An 18,942-nucleotide genomic window follows, 5' to 3' on the forward strand; every position below is an offset into this window, starting at 1 on the left:
AGGAGGCCATTCGGCCCATCGAGTCTGCACCAACCACAATCCCACCCAGGCCCTATTCCCCGTAGCCCCACATATTTACCCCGCTAATCCCCCTGACACTAGGGTCAATTTAGCATGACCAATCCACCTAACCTACACACCTTTGGCGTGTGGGAGGAAACCGGAGCACCCGGAGGAATCCTATGCAGACACAGGGAGAAAGTGCAAACTCCACACAGACAGTGACCCGAGGCCGGAATTGAACCTGGGAGCCTAGAGCTGTGAGGCAGCGGTGCTAATCACTGTGCTACTGTGACACCCAGTTGGGCAAGAGCTTGCCACTGCTGGAATTGCTTGAGGTTGTGACTTCTGCTCTGGTGTAGGATGGGATGTCCCACTTCTCAGAGCTTTGTAAAATTCTTCCATAGGATATGGGTGTCGCTAACAAGACTGGCACTTTTTATTGCCCATCCCTAATTGCCTTTGGTGGTGCTGAGCTGCCCGTTTGAGCCACTGCAGTCCATGTGGTGTAGGTTGACCCACCGTACTGCTAGGAAGGGAATTCCAGGATTTTGACCCAGTGTCAGTGATGGAACGGCGATATATTTTCAAATCAGGATGGTTTGTGGCTTGAAGGGGAACTTACAGGTGGTGATGATCCCAAGCGTCTGCTGCCCTTGTCCTTCTAGATGGTAGTGGTTATGTGTTTGGAAGGTGCTGTCAAAGGAGCATTGGTGAGTTCCTGCTTGTAAATGGTGCATGATGCTGCCACTGTGCATCGGTGATGGAGGGAGTGGATGTTGGATGTGGTGGATAGAGTGGATGGGATGTCAATCCAGCGGGCTGCTTTGTCCTGGATATTGTTAGGCCTCTTGAGTGTTGATGGAGCAGCAGTCAACTCTGCAAGTGGGGACTGTTCCGTCACATATCTGACTTGTGGCTTGTAAATGGTGGACAGGCTTTGGGGAGTCAGGAGGTGAGTTACCTGCTATAGGATTCCGAGCCCCTGACCTGCTCTTGTAACCACAGTATTTATATGGATAGTCCAGTTCATTTTCTGGTCAATGGTAACGCCCAGGATATTGATAGTGGGGGGTTCAGTGATGGTAATGCCATTGAATGTCAAGGGGAGATGTTGGAGTTTCTCTTGTTGGAGATGGTCATTGCCTGGCACCTGTTACTGCCACTTATCAGCCTAAGCCTGATGTTGGTCAGGTCTTGCTGTATACTTGCTTCAGTTTCTGAGGAGTCCCGAATGGTGCTGAATATTCTGCAATCATCAGCGAACATTCCCACTTCTGAGCTGATGATGGAGGGATGGTGAAGGTGGTTGACCCTGGGACATTACCCTGAGAAACTCCTGCTGTGATACCCTGGGATTAAGATGACTGATTTCCAACAACCACAAACATCTTCCTTTGTGCTTGTGACTTGTGGAGTCATGTCTGACTCCAGCCAGCAGAGGATTTTCCCCTGATTCACACTGACCTCCAATTTATCTCGGGCTCCTTCATGCCAAATCTTCCAAATGCTGCCTTGATGTCAAGGGCTGTCACTCTCACCTCACCTCCAGAATTCAGCCCTTTTGTCCATGTTTGAACCAAGGCTGTAATGAGGTCAGGAGCTGAGTGACCCTGACAGAACACAAACTGAACGTTGCCCGGGTCTTTGGGGCATCACGGTGGCACAATGGTCAGCACTGCTGCCTCACAGTGCCAAGGACCCGGGTTCAATTCCGGTTTCGGGTCATTGTCGGTGTGGAGTTTGCACATTCTCCCCATGTCTGCGTGGGTTTCCTCCGGGTGCTCTGGTTTCCTCCCACCAGATGTGCTGGTTAGATGGATTGGGCGTGCTAAATTGCCCATTAGAGTGGGGAGATTAGCAGGGTAAATACATGGGATTATGGGGATAGGGCCTGGGTGGGATTGCTGTCTACAGGCTCAATGGGCCGAATGGCCTCTTTCTGCACTGCAAGGATTCTATGAGCATCAGTGAGCAGGTTATTGCTGAGTAAATGCCACTTGATAACACTGCTGATGACCCCTTCCATCATTTTGCTGATGATCAAGAGTAGACTAATGGGGTGGTAATTGGCCGGGTTGGATTTGTCCTGTTTTTTTGTGGACAGGACATACCTGGGCAATTTTCTATGTCGCCGGGCAGATACTGTGTTGTTGCCGAAATGGAACAACCTGGCTAAGGATACAACTGGTTCTGGAGCACAATGATTCAGTACTTTTGCTGGAATATTGTCACGGCCCATCGTCTCTGCAGTATCCAGTGCCTTCAGACATTTCTTGATATCAAATGGAGTGAATCAAATTGTCTGGAGACTGGCATCTGCGATGCTGGGGACCTCTGGAGGAGGACAAGATGGATCATTCACTTGGCACTTCTGGCTAAAGATTGTTGCGAATACCTTATCTTTTGCACTGATGTGCTGGGCTCCCCTATCATTGAGCATGGGGATATTTGTGGAGCCTCTTCCTCCAGTGAGTTTAATTGTCCAGCACCATTCACAACTGTGTGTCGCAGGACTGTAGAGCTTGGATCTGGTCCGTTGGTTGTGAGATTGCTTAGCTCTGTCTATCACTTGCTGCTTTTGTTGTCTGGCAGGTACATAGTCCTGAGTTGTAGCTTCACCAGGTTGACACCTCATATTTAGGTATGACTGGTGCCACTGCTGGTATGCCTTCCTGCACTCTTCCAAAGATGTGCGGGTTAGGTTGATTGGCCATACTAAGTTGCCCCTTAGTGTCAGAGGGATTAGGAGAGTAAATATATGGGGTTACAGGAAGAGGGCCTGGGGTGGGATTGTTGTCAGTGCAGACTCGATGGGGCCAAATGACCTCCTTCTGCATTGTAGGGATTCTATGATTCACTGAACCAGGGTTGATCCCCTGGTTTTGATGGTGATAGTAGAGTGGGGATATGTTGTGCCATGAGGTTACAGATTAAGGTTGGACACAATTCGGCTGCTCATGGCCTACAGCACCACCTTGATGTCCAGTTGCCGACCAATCAGCTTGGGGTCAGAGGAAAACAGGGGTGGCCATTTCCATACGGGGCAGGATGGGGACTTCCATTGGGTACAGGGTGCCCAAACAGGAGGGTTCCCCACTCTGACCTCGAATCCAGGTTGCCAGTGTCTGCCTGGTGGTCTCACTCCCCCACCTGTGGTAAAATATCAGTGATGGAGGGAGGAGGCCCTCAAGTGGTAATCAATTGGCCACATAGAAGGTCTTCTTGTCCCAAAGATTGGTGGGCTTCCAGACACCTACCCCTCTGCTGGTAAAACTCCAGTACAGAGCAGAACTTGTACAAGACCAAGTCGCAACTGGAGTAGTGGTTGGGGGTGGCGGTGCACAGTTTTATTTATCCCGTTACCCTGTTCTAAAATAGGCTGGAAACTTTGTAGCTTTCATTCAGCAGGATGTAATCAAGAATAAATGATTAGAGGGGACTCGGGAAGTTAGAGGTTTTCATTGGAGCTCAGAGGATTAAGAAATGATGAATAGAAGTTTTCAAGGTTATGACAAGGTAAATTGTAATAGATTCTGTCCACTGATTGATGACCTGATGATGAAAGAACCTAAGATACTTGCAGAGAGAAATAAAGGGTATGTTAGATTTTTTTTATATTACTGTTTGTGGGCGGCACGGTGGCACAGTGGTTAGCACTGCTGCCTCACAGCGCCAGGGACCTGGGTTCGATTCCCGGCTTGGATCACTGTCTGTGTGGAGTTTGAATGTTCTCCCTATGTCTGCGTGGGTTTCCTCAGGGTGCTCCAGTTTCCTCCCACAGTCCAGAGATGTGCAGGTTAGTCGGATTGACCATGCTAAATTGTCCCTTAGTGTCCCAAGATGTGTAGATTAGACGGATAGGCCATGGGAAATGTATGGGAATAGGGCGAGGGTGAGGGCTACATGAGATGCTTTGCCAGAGAGGGCGGCACGGTAGCACAGTGGTTAGCACTGCTGCTTCACAGCTCCAGGGTCCCGGGTTCGATTCCCGGCTCGGGTCACTGTCTGTGTGGAGTTTGCACATTCTCCTCGTGTCTGCGTGGGTTTCCTCCGGGTGCTCCGGTTTCCTCCCACAGTCCAAAGATGTGCGGGTTAGGTTGATTGGCCAGGTTAAAAATTGCCCCTTAGAGTCCTGGGATGTGTAGGTTAGAGGGATTAGTGGGTAAATATGTGGGGGTAGGGCCTGGGTGGGATTGTGGTCGGTGCAGACTCGATGGGCCAAATGGCCTCCTTCTGCACTGTAGGGTTTCTATGATTTCTATGATTTCTATACAGACTCAATGGGACAAATGGGTCTGTTGTGCACTGTAGGGATTCTATGATTCTATGCAAAGGTGGTCACAGTGTAGAATTCTCTGCCATGTACAACTGTTTAAACAGAGTTCGTAACCTCTTTTAAAAGGGAATTAGATAGCTGCTGAAAAAGGAGGAGCAGAAAGAGTGGGCAGGAGCATGGGATTAGACTTGGTAACTAATGGAAAAAACACTCAACAAACTTGATTATCCAAATGGTGTGTTTCAGTGCTGTAAATGCTGTTGATTTGCTAATACTGCCCATCCACATTCTCACTATAGCTGCCAAGTGATTCGAGTGTCACATAGAGGGGTTTACATTTCTCTTGTGTGCTATACTAAAATTCATTCACTTACTTTGCTGCATTAAATACAGAGAATGTTTTACACAATTACATGAATTATTATGCCGCGGCAGAAAATTAATTTCCTAATTGCATCTTGAACACATTTATTTTGATGATCTTCTGTGGTAACGTATTCCACCGCTTCCACATGCCTTTCTACTTTTCAATATCTCTTTTGGATGGTGTCAGGAATGATCTTTCATATCTATCACCAATTCTCGCTCCAGGAAAACTGTGAAAATGGTATGTTTCTGCAAAGAGGGACATGTTACCAAAGCTTTTTGTCTTGTACTCATCAGGACAAATACAAAAATACCAAATTTCCAAGGATTGCAACAATTTTATGGAGAAAATGTTTAAAGCTTTTTTACGTTTATTTATTAGTGTCACAAGTAGGCTTACATTAACACTGCAATGAAATTACTGTGAAAATCCCTTACTCACCACACTCCGGCACCTATTCGGGTACACTGAGGGAGAATTTAGCATGGCCAATGCACCTAACCAGCACATCTTTCGGACTGTGGGAGGTCACCGGAGCACCCGGAGGAAACCCATGCAGACACGGGGAGAACGTGCAGACTCTGCACAGACAGTGACCCAAGCCGGGAATCGAACCCGGGTCCCTGGCGCTGTGAGGCAGCAGTGCTAACCACTGCCACCATAAAATGGGTGCTGATTGGTTGACAAGTCAACTCTGATTGGCTGAAGCATTGGCAAAATACCTAATGAGTTCAAGACAGAAAGCTTTGGCAGCAATGTTCAAGTTCTGTACTCCCAAGCGAATGTTTGTAGAAAATAGTATTGTAATCTTACTCTGCTGCCACGAGTTTGAGGATGAAAGCATTTCTCCTTATGTACCCTATCAGCCAGCGCTGACAAGACAAGTAGACACAGCTCAGCGACCCACAGATGATCCTAATGTGGATAATAACAATGAGAAAAATAAAGAAGTTATTTTCTGAATCAAAGTAATATTTCAGATCGAAAAAACTGTGCTACATGTTTTCAGATAGTGTACCGGTTCCAGAAACTTACTTCAATCCCACTGCCCATCAGAGTGGAGCAACTTATCTGTAGCAGCGTTTAATAGCATGAAATTCAAGTATGCTACTATCAGTACCTTCGTGCATCACAGATGGCCGGTGGCACAGTGCTTAGCGCTGGTACATGCTAATTATTTGTAATCAAATTTGAAACTATAACTGCTCGTGTATTCCTGAATTCTGGACTCTGGCTAGTTACTGGCACTGACCTGTGACTTTCCAGGAACTTTCCTATAAAGCTTGCATTAAAATAGCTGTTTAAGAGAACTCTGTGACTTGGTCTGGTTACTTGAAGGGTAAAATTGTGATCAATTAAAAGGCTGACATCAAAACAGTAAGAAAATCAAAGGTTATGGGGATAAGGCGGGAAAGTGGAGGTGAGGGCACAACCTCAGGCTAAAGAGACGATCCTTTAAAACAGAGATGAGGAGGAATTTCTTCAGCCAGAGAGTGATGAATCTGTGGAACTCTTTGCCGCAGAAGGCTGTGGAGGCCAGGTCATTGAGTGTCTTTAAGACAGAGATAGATAAGTTCTTGATTAATAAGGGGATCAGGGGTTGTGGGGAAAAGGCAGGAGAGTGGGGATGAGAAAAATATCAGCCATGATTGAATGGCAGAGCAGACTCGATCAGCCGAGTGGCCAAATTCTGCTCCTATGTCTTATGGTCTTATCTCATTGAATGGCAGAGCAGACTCAATGGGCCAAATGGCCTACCTCTGCTCCTACGTCTTAGGGTCTATACTGAATAAGGAAATGACAAAAACCAAAGGCATCAATTCTGTCCTGAGTGTAAGATTGAATAGGTTGGTCCACACCCATTGGAGTTTGGAAGAATGCAAGCTGATCATATTGAAACATATAAGATCTTGAGGGAACTCCAGGTGGATACCTGAAGGGTGTTTCCTCTGGTAGGAGAGACTAAAACTAGGGGACATCGTTTAAAAATAAGAGATTTACCTTTAAAGGGAGATAAGGAGAAGTTTTTTTTCTGATAGAGGGTAGTTAGCCTATGGAATTTCGCTCCCCAGGAAGTAGTGGAGGCTGGGTCATTGAATTTATTCAAATCAGAGTTAGATAGATTTTTGATAGATGGGGGAGTGAAGGGTTAGCGGGGTGGGGGGGGGGGGGGGGGGGCAGACAGGAAAGTGGAGCTGAGACCACAACCAGATCAGCGGATACACAGTGGCACAGTGGTTAGCACTGCTGCCTCACGGTGCTAGGGACCTGGGTTCGATTCCCGGCTTGGGTCACTGTCTGTGTGGAGTCTGCACATTCTCCCCCGTGCCTGCGTGGGTTTCCTCCGGGTGCTCCAGTTTCCTTCCACAGTCCGAAAGGCGTGCTGGTTAGATGCATTGGCCTTGCAAAATGTTCCCATTAAAACATTGATTTCCAGCACCATCACACGTCACCTTGCAGGACAGATAATGAACTAGGACATTGAAGTAAACCCCAGCTACAAAGAGAACAAGCAGTTTTAGGATGTTAGGGTCCCTTGTTACTGCATCAAGTCAGTGAGTTAGAAAAGGTTGTTCCTTTAGCGATGCGAAGATCACCACAAATGTATTTGTCATTCTTTTTCAGTTTTTGTTGGAAGAATTGCATCTTTTTAAACACAGTAATGGAATGTGCATGGGGCAAAATAGTGTTTTCAATACATTCTAATTATATTGCATTTGCATTTACAAACAAAGTTGTAGAATCAGAGAATCCCGACAGTGCAGAAGGAGGCCAAGCAGCCCATGAAGCCTGCACCGACAATCATTCCCCCCAGGCCCTATCCCTATAACCCTACATATTTACTCCGCTTGTCCCCCTGACACTAAGGGGCCATTTAGCTTGGCCAATCCACCTAACCCACACATCTTTGGAGTGTGAGAGGAAACCGGAGCACCCGGAGGAAACCCACGCAGACACGGGGAGATTGAGCAAATGCCACACAGGCACCCAAGGCCGGAATTAAACCCGGGTCCCTGACGCTGTGAGGCAGCAGTGCTAACCACTGTGCCACCCCTGTGTCCTGCCATGGATTTATTCATGAAGACAAGTGCCCTTGAAGAATGTCCGAAAGTAGTGAACAACTTATTTTCACAGGGTCTGGTGCGTTCTTTTATTAATACATAGGAGCCAGAGCTTTCCAGCTGTTCATGTTGGCGGGATCATCCGGTCCTGCCGATGGCGCACCCCCATCTACGGGTTTCATGGGGGCAAAGGGTGCATTCATTGGGAAATCCTGTTGAGAATGTTGGGAGTCTCACAACACCAGGTTAAAGTCCAACAGGTTTATTTGGTAGCAAATACCATAAGCTTTCGGAGCGCTGCTCCTTCGTCAGATGGAGTGGAAATGTGCTCTCAAACAGTGCACAGAGACACAAAATCAAGTTACAGAATACTGATTAGAATGCGAATCCCTACAACCAGCCAGGTCACATTATCAGTAACCCCCCACAGCTTGCCTCCTGGACTTGCAGAATCTGACTAGCTGTTCTGTCTGGAGACAATACACATCTCTTTAACCTGTGTTTAATGCTCCCTCCATCCGCATTGTCTGTACCTTTAAGACCTGGCTGGTTGTAGGGATTCGCATTCTAATCAGTATTCTGTAACTTGATTTTGTGTCTCTGTGCACTGTTTGAGGGCACATTTCCACTCCATCTGACGAAGGAGCAGCGCTCCGAAAGCTTATGGTATTTGCTACCAAATAAACCTGTTGGACTTTAACCTGGTGTTGTGAGACTTCTTACTGTGTTCACCCCAGTCCAACGCCGGCATCTCCACATCGAGAATGTTGGGACCAGAAGATCCGGCTACCGGCCAAAGAAAGGCCACCGCCCTCCTCCACCTATCCCCCCCCTCCCCCCGTCCCCCACCCCCTGCCATGAAACACGTGACAAGTTGCGCAGTCAACGTTTAATCTTCCTCCTCGTAGATATTCAGTTTTGTTCTATATTAACAGATAAGGGCGGCACGATCGCACAGTGGTTAGCACTGCTGTCTCACAGCACCAAGGAGCTGGATTCAATTCCAGCCTCGTGTGACTGTCTGTGTGGAGTTTGTACATTCTCCCCGTGTCTGCGTGTCTGTCGGTCCTCCGGTTTCCTTCCTCAGTCTAAAGATGTGCAGGTTCGGTGGATTGGCCATACTAAATTATCCCTTAGTATCCAAAGATGTGTGGGTTAGGTGGATTGGCCATGCTAAATTATCCCTTAGTGTCAGGGGGATTAGCAGGGTAAATACGTGGAGTTACACGCATAGGGCCTGGGTGGAATTGTTGCTGGTATAGGCTCGATGGGCCGAATGTCCTCCTTCTGCACTGTCGGGGTTCTATGATTCTAAGCTTTACAGCATCATTCTACATAAACAAATGGTACTCTAGGTGCTTGTGTAACATTACATAATGACTGCTTTCCTCAGGATCTATGCCATAGTTTGTGTAGCACTCAAATGGCAGAATGTAAATTGCATCAATTCCATCGCCATCTATTTGAAACAGGTACACAAGAGATAAAGCAGAAATACACCTCACCCAAGGACGATAAAGATGAACGTTTCTGGTAAGTCAAACGGGAAGTCAACTTTGAATTTTGTCTTGAAAAGAGCAATGATTGTTTCTGCCGGGTAAAACAGGGAAAGTTAGAAATATATTTTAACCTTGAAGCAAAACTCCGGAGGAGCCAACGATCTGACCTGTTTTGCAGGTGGCTGGGATACCTCCTCAAATTTCAGATTCCTGACTTCCCTTCCTGCTTGTGAAGACTACGATATTTTCCAGGAGGTACAATTCCACAGGCAGTGGTACCTCTTTGAAGAGGACATTATTTGCAATGTGAGAATTAGGGCATCACAGTCGAGCCTGATCATATGCTTACCCAGCAATAAGATTCCTAAGTGGGCACCCTGCGTTGCTCTGTGCGTTCATGGGCAACACCACTTGTCCATGTCCACACAATGGCTCAAAGCAGCTGCTTTGACACTCGTGGGGAGCATCTGCCCACAATGGGTAACTGCGAGACTTTATTACCCTTCCCAATTCATTTTACAACCACAGAATCTCACAAGACAGAAGGGGACATTCGGCCCATTGTGCCTGGTTTGATTTGATTAGATTAGATTTATTATTGTCACACGTATTGGGATACAGTGAAAGGCAGAATGGTGGCACAGTGATTAGCACTGCTGCCTCCCGGCACCAGGGACCCGGGTTCGATTCCCAGCTTGGGTCACTGTCTGTGCGGAGTCAGAATCTTGTCCCTGTGTCTGCGTGGGTTTCCTCCGGGTACTCCGGTTTCCTCCCACAGTGCGAAAGATATGCTGGTTAGGTGGATTGGTCATGCTAAATTCTCCCTCAGTGTACCCAAACAGGCGCCGGAGTGTGACAACTAGGGGATTTTCACAGTAACTTCATTGAAGTGTTAATGTAAGCCTACTTGTCACTAATAAATTAACTTTAAACTTTACTTTAAAGTATTGTTTCTTGCGTGCTATACAGACAAAACATACCATTCATAGAGTACATAGGGGAGAAGGAAAGGAGAGGGTGCAGAATATAGTGTTACAGTTACAGATAGGATGTCGAGAAAGATCAGCTTAATATATGGTAGGTCCATTCAAAAGTCTGATGGCAGCCAGGAAGAAGCTGTTCTTGAGTCGGTTGGTACGTGACCTCAGACTTTTGTATCTTTTTCCCGACGGAAGAAGGTGGAAGAGAGAATGTCCGGGGTGCATGAGGTCCTTAATTATGCTGGCTGCTTTTCCGAGGCAGCAGGAAGTATAGATGGAGTCAATGGATGGGAGAGGGCGTCATGGTGGCACAGTGGTTAGCACTGCTACCTCACAGTGCCAGGGACCCGGGTTTGATTCCTGGCTTGGGTCACTGTCTGTGCGGAGTCTGCACGTTCTCCCCATGTCTGCGTGGGTTTCCTCTAGGTGCTTCGGTTTCCTCCCACAGTCCAAAGATGTGCTGGTTAGGTTGATTGGAGATGCTAAATTCACCCAAGTGTCAGAGGGATTAGCAGGGTAAATATAAGGGGTTATGGGAATAGGTCCTGGGTGGGATTGTTGTCAGTGCAGACTCAATGGGCCGAATGGCCTCCTTCTGCACTGTAGGGATTCTATGATTCTATTCTAAGTGGGAGGCTGGTTTGTGTGATGGACTGGGCTTCATTCACAACCCTTTGTAGTTTCTTGCAGTTTTGGTTGCACGAACTCGTTACATTTCCTCCATTGTAGAAAACAAGCACTCACCGGGTGCAGTGTTGGGGATGGACAATATTTGGGATGAGCTATATCTGAGTCGGTTGATCCAATGTCTTACACTACCAATAAAAGTCAAAATTAACCCTCTTACGAGTGGAATCAACATCAAACACCCTATTCCTCAATCACTGACATCTTTTGAATTTACAGTCAGATAAATATGTCAGTCTTATCTCATTTTTCATGAGATGTGGGTGTCACTGGCAAGGGCAACATTTGCTGCCTGACCCTAGTAGCCCTCGGCTTGCTAGGCCACTCCAGAGGACAATGAAGAGCCAATCACATTGCTGTGGGTCTGGAGTCACATGTAGGCCAGACCAGGGATAGGATAGTAAACCGGAGGGGTTTTCGCAACAACCAGTGATCGTTGTCATGGTCACCATGACTGAAACTAGTTTTCAATTCCAGATTTTATTGATTGAGTTTAAATTCCACCAGCTGCGGTGGTGGGATTTGAACCCGTGAGTCTAACCCGGGCCTCTGGATTACATTACCACAACACCACTCATGCACAGACCGAAGGGAGTTTTAATGTTCTGTTTTTCAGAATAACCTGTTACTGTCAATGGAAAATTAGAAAAATTGGAAAGGATGCAACGTAGAGATCTGAAGGCCTCACAGGCAGCGCCACCTTGTGGTCTTTACCTTGCTCGCTGTTGAACACAGCGAGAAGTCGGAACATGAACGCACCACAGGTGGCAGCAAAGAAGCCTCGCCAATAATTACGCACCGCAAAATGAGATGACATCACCTCCACGCTGAACAGGACTCCTGAGAAAAACAAGCACAGATCACATTACACTACAGGGGTCACAGGTCAGCAAGGATTTATTGACATACGGTGAGGATCAATGGCACCATCAATGCTAATATGCCCAGGCCACTGACTGACATTAATGCTTTGAACGTTATAGGGTCCGATTTTAACTCTGTCAATGAATGGGTTTTGAGCGAATTAACCCCCCCCCCCCCCCACCCCCACAATAAAAGAGCCCCATTTATGGTTTTTAAATCCTGACATTTATTGTTCGCTTCTTCCCTGGAAGGAGATTTCTACAGAAATGATGTTACTTGAATATGATATAACAATTAACAAGGGTTTATTTTTCCATTTTCATTTGTTTCCTCCCAGTGAGGGACCAACAGGCTCCATGGTGACGCAGTTTCCAGGGGGATGTGCCATCTGTCCCCCCATCACTCCCTCCCTCACCCCCCGCCATGTTATTTCACCCCATCTGTGTTGACATTGGATGAGTATATTTTTCTTCAGTTAAATTTCTTTGTTCTTTTAGGATGGGAATGGAGGGACATGGTCCCCGGAAGGGTAGGGGGTTTTAATTAAGTCGGGCAGCATGGTCAGTGCAGCTTGGAGGGCCGAAGGGCCTGTTCCTGTGCTGTAATTCTCTTTGTTCTTTGGTCTTATAGGGTTTGTGTTACCTGTGCTCCCATAGTTGGATATCTTGCTGGGAATGATTGTGAAGGTTTACAATGATAGGAGCGAGGAGTAACAGGTCCCAATGGAACCGTCCCCCAGGAAGGTGGAAAATAACGACTGGTTTCAAAGATCAAAAAAGAGACATGGGGAAAGGGGAAATTTCCCTGGGCATTCTCTCAATCCTGCGCTGTAACTCAGCAGAATGACTGCAGAACCCTCAGGATAGTGGTTGTTTATTTACAGCTCTTCCAGTTTTTTAAATTCATTCATGGGACTTGGGCGTCGCTGGCTGGCCAGCATTTATTGCCCATTCCTGGTTGCCCTTGGAGGGCCATTAAGAATCAACCACATTGCTGTGGCTCAGGAGTCACATGTAGGCCAGACCAGGTAAGGACAACAGATTTCCTTCCCTAAAGGCCATTCGTGAACCAGATGGGTTTTTCCGACAATCGACAATGGTTTCATGGTCATCATTAGCCTCTTAGGCCGGAATTTTACCACCTCGCCCGTCCCGATTCCCCAAGGCTCGCAGAACGGAACTCTCTGTTGGCCTCGGGCGGGATTTTACGATCTTGCCCGAGTGAGATTGTAAAATCCCACCCTTAATTCCAGCTATTTTTTCATTGAATTCAAATTTCACTATCTGCCGTGGAAGGATTCGAACCTGGTTTCCCGGAACATTAGCTGAGTTTCTGGATTAATAGTCTAGCGAAATAGAGGGAAACACCACTTTCCCTGGAGAGAGGGACATTCATTGCCAAGATCTTCTCAACAGAAAGTGGAAGACAGCAACCCTAATGGCGCAAGGTTATCACGTAACTCAAGACAACTCAACACGCACCATCAAACTCACAGACAACTGTCTTTTGCCACGTTTTATCTCTTTCCTTGCTGTTGTGGACATTGTTTTGCTGTGACTGAAACCTCCCCATTTCCTCCAATAGGAGGATTCCTTAGAACCCTCCAATCCCGACAGTGCAGAAGGAGGCCATTCGGCCCATCGAGCCTGCACTGACAACAATCCCACCCAGGCCCCATCCCCGTAATCCCACACATTTACCCAACTAAATCCCCCTGACGCTCAGGGGCAATTTAGCATGGCCAATCTACCTAACCCGCACATCTTTTATTTGGCTTGTGGAGGGGTTAGATTTTTCCTGACCACTTTTCTTACCACTGATGGGTGCACCGAAGCAACTTGCGACCCCAACTGCTGCTGCCGCCACCAGCATCTCGTACTGCTTGTTCTTATTCTGGAGAAAAAGGAACAAATCAGAGGCTGGATCTTGGCAATGAGCTGTTATCGTGAGACAACTCGAGTCAGTTTGAAACCACGCCAGTTGAGATGGTTCTGGATGCGCTTTGCTGAATTCATGAAATAACATTACAAGCTCTGTTCATGGTGGTTGACAGTTCTGCTGGAATATAGCAGTTAGAAGGTGCATTGAGCTAGAGGCAGCTCGGTGACACAGTGGTGAGGTGGCACAGTGGTTAGCACTGCTGCCTCACAGCGCCAGGGACCCGGGTTCGATTCCTGGCTTGGGTCACTGTCTGTGTGGAGTTTGCACATTCTCGCCGTATCTGCGTGGGTTTCCTCCGGGTGCTCCGGTTTCCTCCCAAAGGTGTGCGGGTTAGGTTGATTGGCCATGCTAAATTGGTCCTTGGTGTCAGGGAGACTAGCTGGGGTAAATGCATGGGGTTGTGGGGATAGGGCCTGGGTGGGATTGTGGTCCGTGCAGACCAGATGGGCCGAATGGCCTCCTTCTGCACTGTAGGATTCTATGATTCTAATGTGGCAAAAATTATGGAGACATTTATTTTCCTTGAATTTTTACCCTCTGTGTCCTCCTGAAATCACTGGTACCCTCACGAGTTTAAGTTTTAGTTTATTTATTTGTGTTTATTTAGTATTTATTAGTTTTGGGGTGTGGAATGGACTGCCTGCAGTGATAGTGGAGTCAGACACTTTAGGAACATTTAAGCGGTTATTGGATAGGCACATGGAGCACACCAGGATGATAGGGAGTGGGATAGCTTGATCTTGGTTTCAGATAAAGCTCGGCACAACATCATGGGCCGAAGGGCCTGTTCTGTGCTGTAATGTTCTATGTCACATGTAGGCTTGCATTAACACTGCAATGAAGTTACTGTGAAAATCCCCTCGTCACCCCACTCTGGCGCCTGTTCGAGTACACTGAGGGAGAATTTAACACGGCCAATGCACCTAACCAGCACATCTTCCGGACTGTGGGAGGAAACCGGACCACCCGGAGGAAACCCATGCAGACACGGGGAGAACGTGTAAACTCCACAAAGACAGTGACCCGAGGCCGAAATTGAACCCGGGTCCCTGGAGTTGTGAGACAGCTGTGCTAACCACTGTGCCACTGTGCCAACCCCCAGTTTCACAGTGGGGTGTGGCCCTCAGGCACCAAGTGACAATGATTCATGCATTACCCTTGATGAAGTGGCTCCACAAGGCAACTGACTTTGGGGACATCACAGCCAAGTCTCATTTTGTTCTCAGCCGTACAAATGCATTTTCGGTAAGCGTTGCGGGATTGCAACCGGCAGCAGGAACCCTGGTTAACTTCCTCCTTTGGGCTTGCTAAGACCAGATATATTTGCTCTATCACCAGTCCAAAGATGATCAATGAGTAGATAGGAGATCAGAGCTTCTGGATTTATATGACTCAGAATCATTGGGGGCAATTTCAAGTGCCAAATGAGCGTGAAAAAGGGAGACATTTGCGTCTTTTTTTGAAAGACTTAGAAATCAAATCTTGTATGATTTATCTCATAGAGCTCATTTTTCCTCATTTTGTCTACATACAAGGTTTGGTTTAATGGTTTCTTAATTTCACTTTGATGTCCCTCCTTACCTCATAGTCCCTGGTGACTGTCGTTCGAATTCTTCCCAAATAGGTGGCAATCATGCTGGAGATGTGGACAAAGGGACCCTGGAGTTCAGGCAAGAAACATCTTTTAAGCATTTTACCCTTCCACAGTCAATCTTCCCCATTTTCCTTGACTTTTCACCCTTCTCTGCTCTCCTGAAGTCACTGGCACCCTCACAGAGGAATGTGGCCCTCAATTACCTCACCCATGTCTTCCATTAGCTATTGTCCTTCATTCAATGACTTGTACCTGTCCCGGGCCCAAAACTCCAAATATTAATGGTGAGCACCACAACATTTCCTGGAGTTCTTTTCACCCCACCACCATCCCCCGCCCCAATCTGCTTCTTCATCCCTTCCTGATTCTCTATCCCTCTAACACGCACCCCCTTTCTCCTCACACCTCTCCAGTTCTTTCTCAATTCCTTAGTTATCCACCATTTCCTTTCCTCCCTTTAATAAGTCTCACAACACCAGGTTAAAGTCCAACAGGTTTATTTGGAATCACAAGCTTTCCGAGCCCTGCTCCTTCATCTGGTGACTCACCTGATGAAGGAGCGGCGATCCGAAAGCTCATGATTCCAAATAAACCTGTTGGACTTTAACCTGATGCTGTGAGACTTCTTACTGTGCCCCACCCCAGTCCGACGCCGGCATCTCCACATCATGATTTCCTCCCTTTGACCAAGATTTTACTCATTTGACCAAATATTTCATTATGCGTCTTGGTGCCCTACTTTGTTTTAAGGTGTGAAGTGTCTTGGGAAGGCATTATATAAATATAAGCTCTTGTTCTTCAGTTGTTTCTTTTCCCTCTTGCTCTCCCACCTCTTCAGCATTTGCACTATCCCCATCTCTTGCTCCCGCCACATTCCTTCCATCGCTTTCACATTATACGTTTAAGCCTTTAACTTACCACTTTGCCCAGAAATATCGTGCTTCCTGCTGCCAGGGAACATGTCAAACCAACGACCTTTGCTCCAAAGTTTCTCATCGTCAGATACTCCTCCAGGAGTACCCCAGTCAGAATCGTCTTCAGTTCCGGAATGCCTGAACCTAGATGGAAAGGACAAATCTATTAAAAACATTTAGACAGTTACATGAGTAAGATGGGTATAGAGGGATATGGGCCAAATGCGGGCAATTGGGACTAGCTTAGTGGTTAAAAAAAAGGGGCGGCATGGACAAGTTGGGCCTGTTTCCATGCTGTAAACTTCTATGACTCTATCTGAATAAATCTCCGCAACATGATTAAGGGTGGCACGGTGGCACAATGGTTAGCATTGCTGCCTCACAGCACCAGGGGTTCGATTCCCAGCTTGGGTCACTGTTTGTGCGGAGTTTGCACATTCTCCCCATGTCTGCGTGGGTTTCCTCCGGGTGCTCCAGTTTCCTCCCACAGTTCAAAGATGTGTGGGTTAGGTTGATTGGCCTTGATAAATTGCCCCTCAGTGTCAGGGAGTTTAGCAGGGTAAATATGTAGGAATATGGGGGTAGGGCATGGGTGGGATTGTTGTCGGTGTGGGCTGGATGGGTCCATTGCCTCTTTCTGCACTGTAGAGATTCTATGAATCTATGATTAAAAAGAGAAATGGTAGAATAGAAATTCCTACACCGATAAAAAGTATCGGAGTTTGTGAAACACCTGAGACATTTATAATGAACCCTGAGCAATTAGAGAAAGTATGTCCTAACCTTTCACTGTTAATTCCGATACCTATTTATTCACTCCACCATTGGTGGCAGTGCCTTCAGTTGCCTAGGCCCTGGACTACCCTCCCTATATCTCTCCACCTCACTTTTCACCTGTAAGACATACCTTAAAACCCACCTCTTTGACTGAGCATTTTGTCATCTAACCTAATATCTTCTTATGTGGCTGGGTGTAATGCTGCCGTGAAGCATCTTGGGATGTATTTATCATGATGAGGGACTATATAAATGTGAGTTAATGTTGTACTCTCTTTCTCTCTTCGAATTTTACTCCATTATACACCATCTGAATCTCTTTAATTAGGTTTCCGCCCTTGCTAGGCCATTGAAATGGCCCTAACCAATGTTGCAAATGATGTTCTCCTGTGCCTGTGATAGATTAACCCTCCCTCAGTATATCTATTGCTCTTTGGCAGAGATGGATAGGTTCATGATTGGTAAAGGGGAACAAAGGTTACAGGCAAAAGGTGGGGGAATGGGGTTGAGAAACTTTTCAGCCACGATTGAATGGTGGAGCAGACTCGTAGGGACATAGGAATTAGGAGCAGAAGTCGGCAAATCCAGCCCTCCGAGCCTGCTCCGCCATTCAATCAGATCATGGCTGATCTCTCCCTGGCCTCAAATCCACCTCTCCACCTTTTCCCCATATCCCTTTGACCCATTTTTAAAAATCAGAAATATATCTGTCTCCTTCTTGAAACCATTCAATGATTCAGACTCCACCGTGCTGTGGGGCAGCGAGTTCCACAAATTCACCACCCTCTGCGAGAAGTAGCTCCTCCTCGTCTCAGTTTTAAATCTACCGCCTCTCAACCCATACCTGTGACCTCTTGTTCTAGATTGCCCCACAGGGGAAACATTTGGTCTACATTTATTCCAACAATCCCTTTTGAAATGTTATAAAACTCAATCAGATCCACTCTCATCCTTCTAAACTCCATGGACTCACTGGGCCAAATGGCCTAATTAAAAAAAAAGGAAGGTAGTGTAGTGGTATTGTTGCTGGACTAGTAATCCAGAAACCCAGGGTAATTCTCTGGGGACCCAGGTTCAAATCCCATCACGGCAGATGGTGAAATTTTAAGGGCGGCACGGTAGCACAGTGGTTAGCACTGCTGCTTCACAGCTCCAGGGACCCGGGTTCAATTCCCGGCTTGGGTCACTGTCTGTGTGGAGTTTGCACATTCTCCTTGTGTCTGCGTGGGTTTCCTCCGGGTGCTCCGGTTTCCTCCCACAGTCCAAAGATGTGTGGGTTAGGTTGATTGGCCATGCTAAAAAATGCCCCTTAGTGTCCTGAGATGCGTAGGTTAGAGGGATTAACAGGGAAATATGTAGGGATATAGGGGTAGGGCCTGAGTGGGATTGTGATCGGTGCAGACTCGATGGGCCAAATGGCCTCTTTCTGCACTGTAGGGTTTCTATGTTTCTATGTTCTAGCTCCTATATCTTATGGTCTTATGGCCCTCATCATGATTGACAAGTCCATCTTCCTCTGATATCTCTCCGTTGTTTTGTCAGTGTGACTGCCCTCACTTTGTGCCACTGTTGTCTCTCCGATTGTAGTCGGAGCATCTTGAGCAATTGGTTTCCATCCATTCTTCCCTCTGGAATCCTCCAAAGATCTAAAAGCACAATTTATCTCCCACTATAGAGTCTAACACGCAAACTTCCAGCCTTAGGAACATGAATCAAGATCAATCCAGCTGTGTTTATAAAATTATAAGGGGCATAGTTAAGGTGAACAGTTGGAAGCTTTTTCCCAGGGCAGAAATGACAATTGCAAGGGGGCACAAGTTCAAGGAAAGGGGGGAAAGGTTCAGTGGAGATGTGCGGGGGAAGGTTTTTACACAGAGGGTGGTGGGGGCCTGGAATGCACTGCCAAGTGAGGTGGTTGAGGCAGACATGTTAGAAACATTTAAGACTTATCTGGATAGGCACATGAACAGGCGGGGTA

At 46.9% G+C, this 18,942-nt stretch overlaps 1 protein-coding gene across 1 annotated transcript in view; it reads right to left on the reverse strand.

The window, feature by feature from the left end:
• The window catches only part of clcnk (chloride channel K), a 69,175-nt gene that overhangs the window by 27,897 nt on the left and 22,336 nt on the right, over nt 1–18,942 (reverse strand). The window contains exons 4-9 of the mRNA XM_078238544.1: nt 16,192–16,331; nt 15,261–15,338; nt 13,553–13,631; nt 11,589–11,714; nt 9,214–9,298; nt 5,460–5,561 (exon numbers count right to left, since the gene is read on the reverse strand). Of these exons, the coding sequence (XP_078094670.1) occupies nt 5,460–5,561; nt 9,214–9,298; nt 11,589–11,714; nt 13,553–13,631; nt 15,261–15,338; nt 16,192–16,331 (610 nt within the window). The remainder of the gene's footprint in view (nt 1–5,459; nt 5,562–9,213; nt 9,299–11,588; nt 11,715–13,552; nt 13,632–15,260; nt 15,339–16,191; nt 16,332–18,942) is intronic.

This window comes from Mustelus asterias, chromosome 22 (genome assembly GCF_964213995.1).
Source record: "Mustelus asterias chromosome 22, sMusAst1.hap1.1, whole genome shotgun sequence".
NCBI lineage: Eukaryota > Metazoa > Chordata > Chondrichthyes > Carcharhiniformes > Triakidae > Mustelus > Mustelus asterias.